The sequence below is a fragment of the Giraffa tippelskirchi genome, chromosome 4 (assembly GCF_054371585.1).
Source record: "Giraffa tippelskirchi isolate mGirTip1 chromosome 4, T2T-mGirTip1v1.2.pri, whole genome shotgun sequence".
Classification (NCBI taxonomy): domain Eukaryota; kingdom Metazoa; phylum Chordata; class Mammalia; order Artiodactyla; family Giraffidae; genus Giraffa; species Giraffa tippelskirchi.
In genome coordinates, this window is record NC_137278.1 from 32,902,534 (window position 1) to 32,912,614 (window position 10,081).

General features: G+C 52.7%; 1 protein-coding gene across 1 annotated transcript; it reads left to right on the forward strand.

Moving 5' to 3' along the window:
- Nucleotides 1-1,802: 1,802 nt before the first annotated feature.
- TCF23 (transcription factor 23) lies at nucleotides 1,803-9,057 on the forward strand. Its single transcript, XM_081484120.1, has 3 exons — nucleotides 1,803-2,461; nucleotides 3,076-3,318; nucleotides 5,191-9,057. Exons 1-3 carry the CDS (start codon nucleotides 2,240-2,242, stop codon nucleotides 5,368-5,370), a joined length of 645 nt encoding a protein of 214 aa, XP_081340246.1. The 5' UTR covers nucleotides 1,803-2,239; the 3' UTR covers nucleotides 5,371-9,057.
- The last annotated feature ends 1,024 nt before the right edge of the window (nucleotides 9,058-10,081 follow it).

The window sequence follows — 10,081 nt, forward strand, 5'->3', positions numbered from 1 at the left end:
GAGAGATCATACCATTTACCATCTGCCAAGGGCTTTCATGGGTACCCTTAAAAGTCTGGCTTTAGCGTTGACCTGATTACATTTCAGATGGGCTCTGGATGGAAGCTTCTGGGAGAGGCCTGCCTTAGCCACACCCAAATGCCTTCTGAGAAAGACAATATTGAACTGAAAGTCTGAAAATACTTGCTACTCATTCTATGGGCCACTCCTCATCTCACGGACGGTTAGATTTGGAATGCCCAATTTATCTGTTTATGGCGGTGGAGTTCTCTGTAGGCAGCTTTTCAAAACAGGGCTGAGGGTCTTGAGATGAGTATCCCACTGATTCTTAGCTCATCACTTGAAGGTTGGCATCTGATAACTTCAGAGTAACTACACGTATAACACAAGAAAGTTCTGTTATGTCTGAAAAGTATGCAGTTATTGGTTTTTCCATCCAAATGCCATTCTTCTGTCCTGAGGGCACAGTGAACAGATCTGTCAAGATTAGTATGACCTTTGACCCCAAAGAGGATTGCCACAGTAGTTTCTGATGACCCTTAGTTTCAATAGCAGAGAGGTTCTTGTATAAGGCAGGGTTCTTATGCCCCTGAGAACGTGTATATCTCTCAGGTAAAGCATAGAAATGTTTCATATCAGTCTCATCTTGCGAGCCCTGCACAGGATGGTCAGCCTGTTGGAGTTGTTGGAACTTTGGGTTTTTCCCATTTTCTGAGCCAGGTGTTGCTCTTAGACAGTCAAACTGCCTAGTTGGGATCTTATTGTACATAGTGATCTACAGCTAGGTTTTGACACTTCACTGTGTATTGTGGAGAGTTTTTTCAGGTCACTATACACAGGTTTGCTTCTTATTACTGCATATCATTCCACAGTATGAATATACCTAAATCAATGTCATCACCTCTTTACTGATGGACATTCAAGTCAGTATTACTTCACCTCTGTTTTCCTTTCTCTCTGGTTGGCTGAATATCTGTCTCCCTGTATAACCTCCTTTGTTTCTCTGTCCTCTCTGTACTTTCCCTTTACTTATTCTGTCTCTGCTGGCATTTAAGATTGGGGGATAAGGGACTTGCAGTGATTCTGCTGCAGGGAGGGGTGGTAGCTCAAGGTCAGGTAGGGGTGACTCTGGCAGGCTGGCTATTCCTTCAGCCTGTCCTCTCCTAACCAGCTGTATGGAGGATTTGAGGCAGCTCAGCAAACAACCTGGTCCTTGCCTTCAAAGACCTCGAGTCTTACAGGGAAACAGACATGTGAGTGATCCACCCAAGGCAGAGCAACATAGGGTGAGGGGCAGCATTCCAAGTCTCACTTGACTTCCTGGGCTTTCATCACCTCCATCACTTGCTCAGTGTTTGACATTGCGCAAGGTATTTCACCTCCGAATACCTCAGTGTTCCCTTCTGTAAAGTGATGATATAAGAGTCTTTTTTCTTAAATGGTTGATCTGAGAAATAAGATAATATGTGTGAAGTACTTACCACAGTGCTTGGCATGTACTGATCTAGAACAGTGAACTGTTAGGAAGCTAACCACGGTGTGGCTGTGCATAGAATGGGGTACCAATCAAACAGGGAGACGTGGGCTCTGGGTTCGGTGGGGTTGAAATCCTTTGGGCGTAACCCAAAGGATGAGCAGCTTTTCCCCTGGCAGAGCTGGAGGGAGGTATTCCAGGGGGACAAAGAGATAAGAGTTACAGAACTGAGTTGGAAAGAGGAGGCATTCTTGGGGTAGGGGGAGGAGGACCTATGGCCAGAAGGTCATGCTCACAGGCAAAGGCGAGGGAAGGTCCTCTCAGGGACGTGCACAGCCAGGCTTCTGGCACTGGGAAGGGAGTTCAATGCCCTTCCATGGACTTGAGCCCCAAAGCTGAAGCTGCAGGTCTATCCCAGGACCACCAGTGGGGTCAGGCAGGGCTCCGGGAAGGGTGCTCCCTTCCCACCGTCCTCCTGCCTTGTTTGGCAGGGGCCTCCGCCCAGGGCTTGGCCACTCCCTGCATCCAGCACCCCCACCCCTCAGCCAGTTGGGAGGCAGTCAGGAGGCTTTTTGCGGGGGCTGTGCCGGGTGGGCGGTTTTCCCAGAGCAAGGAGCTGAGCAGGACTGAGTTGGCGCCAGCTCCCTCAGATATAGACGTTGCTGGCTGGATGACCAGCCTGCCCTGCTAGCGAGAGCCCAAGGGCTCCCTTGGGCACTGTGTCCCGGAGCTGGGGGCTGCAGCACCACACATCAGGGGTGTGGCATGTCACAGAGGGAGGCCAGAGGGGCACGGGCCATGCCAGGACTGGGGCAGAGCCCGGCCAAGGCCACGCCGAGGTTGTTAGCAGGCACTGAGAGGAAGAGGAGCCGCCTGAGCAGGAGAGGGCAGGACCTGTGGGAAGAGTCCAGCTGGAGCAACCAAAGATGGAACCGAACAGCCCCGAACCCTCGAGGAGCCAGGGCCAGGAGCTTGGCTCGGGGTCGGGTAAGAAAGTCGGGGTCTGAAGAGGGAGCTGGGGGAGGCAGGCATGGGAGGTGCTGCAATGTCATCTCTGATGGCAGAGTCTCGTTCATGGTTACTGTCCTGCCCAAGAGAGGGGCCAACTGGTCAACTTCCACTCCAGAGCGCCATGCTTGGGTAGTTGGGACAAGTCAGAATTGGCCTTCACCAGAGGGTGGCTGACTTCTCTTGAGGAAACTGAGACCCAGAGGACTGAGGTGTTTCCCAAGGCCCCAGAGCAGCTGTCAGCAGCAAGGCCAGTGGGCTTTGCTGTCCTTTCCTCTTAACCACAGCCGCATCCTCATCTTACAACCTGGCTGGGCCGAGGGTCAGCCCTACAGAGCAGGGCAGGGTTGTGCGCTCCCTGTGGACCCAGGGCGGCCAGGACTCGCAGTTCTGAGCCCAGGTGAGGTCTTCTCTCCATTTCCTCCACTGTAAAGTGGGGCTGGGTCGAGAGCAGACAAAGAGGGGACGAGGCCCTTGGATCTCTGCCGATTGGCTTGCTACTCCTCTGGCAGGAGACCTTGCCCTAGGATACACTTAGCACCCAGGGGCGATGGGGGTCTGGTCAGACCCACTCACTGGGGTCCTCTGTACAGAGCGAGGCCAGTCCTGAGAATGCCGCGCGGGAGCGGAGCCGGGTGAGGACGTTGCGCCAGGCCTTCCTGGCTCTGCAGGCCACCCTGCCAGCCGTGCCGCCCGACACCAAGCTGTCCAAGTTGGACGTGCTGGTGCTGGCCACCAGCTACATAGCGCACCTCACCCGCACGCTTGGACAAGAGATGCCCGGCCCCTCCTGGCCGCCTTTCCTGCGTGGACTCCGCTACTTGCACCCTCTCAAGGTAGGTCGCAGGCCCGGGGCCTTGGGGAAGGGGGTTTGGGATGGGGAACCCTGGACTCAGGCTCCATCCCTTGGGCAAAGCTGATATTGGGACCAGCTGCTTTCTGTTCTCTCAGAGGGAGAGAAGCTGAGGTAGGCTCCTGGGACTGGGCTGACCCTCTGTTTCTCATGGGATGCAGTGGGGGTGATGATTAGAAATGACTCCATGAGAATGTGATTCCTCCAAGGGGAGGGAAATTCTTAAGAGGCCCCAAGACTCTGGGGCACTTAGTGGTCGAGGAGCGAAGTGGGCAGTTTCCAGGGCTGGGGCCTGGGGAGGAAAACACACTTTAGAGAGATTCCTAGATTCCAGGGCCTTCATCCCACCATACAGGGCCTTGTTGTCCTCTGGACTTCTGTCTCAGGAGGGGTTGGTCTAAGAAAACATCACTTTGGAAGCTACCCGGCTGGGTAGGGGACCAGCAGGGGCTGGGAAATCAGGGAGGAGGGCGTACTGCATGCAGAACTTACCAGGCTGCCACCTACCTTTCCCGAACTTCTATTTTATTATACGTAAAAAGGAAGCTAATGTGAGTCTGACTTCGCTTCCAGGGAATGGAATGAGATCATGAAGGAAAAGTATGATTAATAATAATAATCATTGCAATAACAGTTAACATTGTGTTAACATTATGTTAAGTTATTCCAGGAGCTGGACTAAGGGCTTTAGAGCATTTTCATCTTTTAATCCACACAAGAACCAAATGAAGGGTTTTTTTTCTATTTTAATTGAGAATTACTTTACAGACAAGGAAAACAAAGCTTAGGGAGGTTAAGTGTCTGAATGCTGTTTGAACCCTAGAGTGTCTGACTTTAGACCCCGGGCTCATAGCCACTAGGCAGGCCGCGGGGGTGGAGGTGGGGGTGGGGGGTGCAGAGTAAGTTGCCGATTGCAGAGTGTAACTGTGATAAAGGGTCATCTTTGCCCTCTGAGGATAGCAACTTTATTTTTATGGGTGATACTTGTCACCGTCTCTCTCCCTTAAACATCATAGTTCTGAAATGTCTTGAGACTTAAGATATTTTTCTTTGATGTAAATACAGCTAAAATGCAAGAATTTGAAACAAAAAGGGGTCACTCTGAAATGCCAGTGGTGCCACCTGGTGCAGAGTCCCCGGGTGGCACAGTCATTCCTTAGCTGTAAGATGGCAGCAAGGGGAGGCAGTTGCATGAAGTGGGTGATGGATAAATATGTTGAAGAATGAATACATGACAGCCCGGCTAGGGCTGGAACCCTGGCAGCCTGGTGGGGTAGGGTAGCTACCCAGGAGCAGGGGCCCTCAACCACTGGGTTGGAGGGCTGTCAAGAGGAGGGCAGATCTTAGGGCAGAGTCTACCTGGCATTTTCTGGGACTGCCCACGTGCCTGCTGGAAGGACGGATGGGTCTGAGAGGCCTGCTGCTTTTAGAGGGAGTGGGCAGCACTGATGTGTGCGGCCATAGGCACTTGGGCAGGCGCTGGGTGAGAGAAGGGGCCAGGACTGTTCAGTGTCAGGAGGAGCCTCTCCCTGCCCCATTCGGCCGCCCTCCCCACCACCCAGCCCCTGGCGGCTGCCCACCTCCCTCCCCACCATGGTGGGGGAGGTTTCCTCTTGTGGCCATTGCTGTCCTCAGACAGCTCCTCCTGTGCCTCTCAGCCAGGCTCAGGTGGTCGGGAGAAGGTGTGAGACCAGGAGTGGTAGTGAGCCCAGGACCACCATCACGGTGCAGTCATGGTGGTGGGAGGGGGGTGGTCCCAGGGAGGGAGGCTAGGGAAGGCCTTGTTTTGGGTGCCAAGGGCTACAAGGGGCTTTGCTAGTGAGTTTGACTCTCGTGCCCTCCCTGTGTCTTGCAGAAGTGGCCGATGCGATCTCGTCTCTACGCCGGAGGCCTGGGGTGCTCTGGCCTTGACTCCACCACAGCCTCCAACTCGGGCCAAAGAACAAAGGAGGCAGAGGCCGGGCCCCAGGTCTCTGGAGAGGCAGATGCCCATCTTCCCACCAGGCCACTGTCACCAGCAACCGGTGACAAGTGATCGTCACAGTCGCCCCCTTCTCCTGGACTGCGACTCAAGCCTTGGGACCTGGATTCTCTGCCAGGCTTCACCTGTCTTCATTCTGCCTCTCACCCGTCGGATCTGATTCAGCCTCGGCTCCAGGTCCCAGCAGAGCAGTGGGAACCTCTGTGATGAGAGTGCTCAGGAGGACCAGGAGCAGATAGAGCCTCAGCTTGCCACCCATGGGTGACGCCCCAGGGGCTCCCTTGTGGCAGTTACAAGGGGAGTGGGAGAGGAAAGGGTTTGATTGAGTTGGAAGTTAAATTCGTGCACTGTCCCTTGCTTTTCTCCCCTGAGGTTCCCACAAACCCTGGGAGATTGCAAGACAGCAGGCACAGAGGTAGCAGCTGAGGCTGAGGTAGCGGCCAAGGCTGGCAGAGGCTGCAGGGGCTGATGGGAAGACCAGGGGCCAGACTGGCTCTTGGCAGCTGTGAGTGTAAACAGAGCTGGGCTGGGGTCATATAGACAGAGGGGACACTGAAGAAGGGAATGCTTTGCTATTTGCACTGCAAGATGCTCACCCGACATCAGAGGCAGGGAGGAATTTAAGAGTCTCGTATCTGCAACACGGTCTCTCCAGCTGCCCCTCATCACTACATTTTCTCCCTCTCTGGGCCCTGCAGCCTTCCACTCTTTTCTTGATATGAGTTATATTTACAGGTTAAGCCAGAAAGCTTACATTGCTTACATTCCAGGATGCAGAGAAATCTGTACATGGTCCTAGCTGCCTGGTTTAAAATTTCATCCCAACACCTTAAGGCCTTATGTATGAAGATTCAATTACATCCTTGAAGGACCTTAGAAGGAGAATGTGTATCTTTTCCAGGGGATAATAATGACAGTCTGCCATTGTATTAGACACCTAACCTCCAAGACAAACAAGATAGGCCCCGGGTTCACTGGGTTCCTTCCATGATTTTGGCTGAAAGCCTCACTGGCTCACGAGTTATTTCCACAGTCTGTCTTCGAATGAGCTCTCTCAGGCCAGCTCCTCCCCACAGGCACTACCCTCCCAGGCTCTCCCCCTGTCCTGCCATGGAGTGCCAGAAATCAGATAGTGCTTTGATGGAACTTATCTCTGGCCCTGTAGAAGTTGTTTGAGGAAAGATCACAGAGTCTACACATACAGAAAGGAACTTTCCAGATCAGGTGTGGCTTCAGATCAGACACCTAAAGCCCAGACAGAGAAGGAAGCACCTTTTTGTTAAACTTCAATGCCTCTGAGTGGAAAGGCAGGGACCAGGCCAACTAGAGTCCCAAAAGGGATGGATAGCCTTAGACAGAAGCCACCGTTGCCACCATGAGAGCAAATGAGATTCTGGCTGGCTGGGAGCGTCCAGGGGCCTGAGCTCTGGTGTGAGGAGCGGCTTTTCCTCCACAGGGCTGGCTAGGACAGCGGGAGAAAGGGGGCTGAGGGAGTGACTCAGCAGACTGGGGCGGAGGCAGGAAAGGAGACACAGAACGTCCCAGCCGAGGCTGCGTGAAATGTGGGAGAGCAGCTGGACCGGGGCTGGGAGCCATGGGGAGAAGGCCTCGGCCAAGGCCAGACTCGTAAATCTCCCGAATCTCCGCTGAGGGGCCCGGAGAGCTTGTGCAAAGCCGCTTCTGGGCAGCTGGACGGGGCCAGGCAGGGCAGAGACCAGGTGTGGGTGGGCACGAGCACAGCGTTCTTCACAAGACCATAAAAGTCCAGCTTGAGTGTTCTATTTTTAAAGCCAAATAGCAGTATCTTCCTTGTTGAGTTTGAGCATGGTCGGAAGAGGAACAGATGAATTTCTTCATGAGCTGGTAGCACACCATCTCTCTGGGGATGAAGCTGGGAAAGCTGGCTTTGAGGGTGTGTTGGGTCCCTGCCCCCCACCACCCGCCATAGCATGGGGCTTCTTCTGCTAACTCGGGGTTTGGAGCTTGCTCCATCCACCCAGTTCACATCCAGCCTTTGCTTTGTAATGTCACATCCTTTGAGGGCAGAAGGATCACATTACCCTGGTAGAAAAGACAAGGAGGGCCAGAGAAGGATGCAGCTGGTGGGAGCTGGGGAGTGCAAGTGCCATCATGAGGAGTTGCTAAATCTGCCTCGGGATCTTTCCAGGCAAAGCTGCTTTCCTTAATGCTCTAGACAGGCCCTGTGGGCTCCAAAAGCCTTCTCCAGTCAGAGAGCACCCAGCACAGCCCAGACCAGGAAGCAAGAGTGCAAGAGGGCAGGCATTGCCAAGGAAAGGACCAGGGGATAAATAGGAATAACCAGAAGAGATGTCAGGTTGGAGGCTTTGACCCATAAATGAACCAGAACCAAGAGTAGGCTCTTTTTCCTCTGTAGCAGAGAAAGAAAAATACTCTCTCACTGGGAGACCCTGGGGGTAGGGGTATGTGGGAAAAAAGCTCCAAAAGGAAACAGGAGCCCAGAGGACAAAATGACACTCAGGTGTCCTGGATTGGGAGTGAGAAGGATGCTGGTTCACTGAGGGGTCTTTTACCTCCTGCCCCATCCCCAGGTGCCCACTCACCATAGGGGTGGCCAGGATGGCTTCCCTGGGGCCCGATGTGTGATGTGCCTGTGCTTTCTGAGGGGCAACACAGTTAGAGAGCAGAGGCTTAGATGTGCTTTGGGAAAAGCAGAGCTGGCCAAGGGATACCTAAATATTAAGGTGGAGACTGTGGATTTCACTAAACTGAGAACTAAGTGATTAGAAACAGAGAAACCTAGTCTTGTCTGAGAAATTCCCTTTCTCTTCCTCTGGACGGAGCCGGGCGAGGATGAGTCAGACGGCCCTGATGGATGAGATGCATGTCCTCTCCCTTGTGTGGCCTAAGCCCTAAACCCAGGGCCCCTGCAAGTTTGGTATTCAAGAGCAGGGGTTGGCAATCTATGGTCTGCAAACCAAATGCAGCCCCAGATTTTGTGCTAAGTCACTTCAGTCATGTCTGATTCTTTGCAACCCCATGGACTGTAGCCTGCCAGACTCCTCTGTCCATGGGATTATCCAGGCAAGAATACTGGAGTGGGTTGCCATTCCCTCCTCCAGGGGATCTTCGGGGATCTTCCCAACCCAGGGATTGAACCTGAGTCTCCTGTGTCTCCTGCATTGGCAGGCGCCATCTGGGAAGCCCGGATTTTGTAAATAAGTTATTGGAAAACAGATACACCTATTTGTTTACATACAATCTATAGCTACTTTCCTGATACAATGGCAGGGTTGAATAGCTGCCACAGACAGAGAAGCCCAAAATATTTAGAGTTCCTGTGAAGGAACTCTAGCCCTTTATAGAAAAATTTTGCTCTTGATCACAGATATGCAAAGTGTTGGTCTAGGAACACTGGGGGTCCCTGAGACTCATTCTGTGCTCTAAGTGGCCAAAATTATTTTCATAATACAAGATGCGATTTGCCTTTTTTCACTCCTAGTCTCTCATGAGTATAATGGAGTTTTCCAGAAGCCAAACGACATGGGATATTGCAACAGCAGATTGAATGTAGAAGCAGATAGGAGAATCCAGCTCTTAATTACAATAGACATTAAAGATTTTTGCAAAAATGTAAAACAATGCCCCTCTTCTCACTAAATATTTTCCAATATGGAATGTAATTATTTTTCATAAAAATGTTATGTATAGTCACATATAGTGGATTAATTGATGTTATTTTTAAATAAAAAATTAAGTCTATTTTAATTTCTAATATGATAAATATCAACAGAAATTACCCACAGCAAAAGCTTCTCAGAGTCCTACATTTTAAAGAATGTAAAGGGATCCTAAGACCAAAAATTCTTAGAATCTCTGCTCTAGAATAGATTGGCAATGGTCAACAAAAGCTCTCACCTCATCCCCTAACCCTGTATGTGACAACTCTACCCTCTGCCTGGGGCAGACACAGTGATTCAGTCCTGGCCTTCGAGACAAGGGGCTTGAGGTAATGGGGGGAAGGGTGTGCCTGGCAGAATGTGGACAGAGGGTCCCGAGTCAGATCACAGTGAGGTCTCCTGGAGGATGAAGATGGGGCTGGTCCCCAGCTGGGCAGGGCCTTCCTCAGGCACAGCCATGGCCTCCTGGTCTCTGCTGCCTCTCAGCATCCCATTGTTCATCTTCTCTGGAAACATAGTGGCTTCCAAGGAGAGGTCCTGGGGAACGCGGGCAAAGGGTAGGGTGAACGTGAGACGAAGGGGAGGTGAAGGAACCTCCCTTTCCTCTTGCAGGAAGGGTGACTCTGCTGTGATCCCGGCTAGAAAGGGGACCGGCGACGGGCAGCGGGGGAGAAGAGGAGGAGCAGGCCTGGGGTGAGCATGAGGGTGGGAGGAGGGAGAGGACAGGCCAGCAGCTGTGGCCTCTCGGGGCCAAGACCCTTCTGCCCACCAAGCCCCCGCTTCCCTGTGGGAAGGAGGCGGCAGCTGCTGCCAGACCATCCAGGCTCAGGCAGATCATCAGAGAATGGGGGCTGGAGGAGAAAGAAAAGTGGGGGACAGAAACCAGAAGGCCCGGCAGTAGTCTGAGAGAGAAGGGAGGGGCGATCTGACAACAGAGGAGCTACCTGGCTGCGGGCTCTGCAAGGAAGGGCAAGGAGTTTCGGCAACACGGGGTAAATGGTCCGAGGGTCCACGGTCCGGCCCCGCATGCCCCCTGAAGGCAAAGTGCTCCTAAGGCTCCTAGTGTATAACCAGGGCACTTCCCAGAGCCATCCACTTTCACTGTT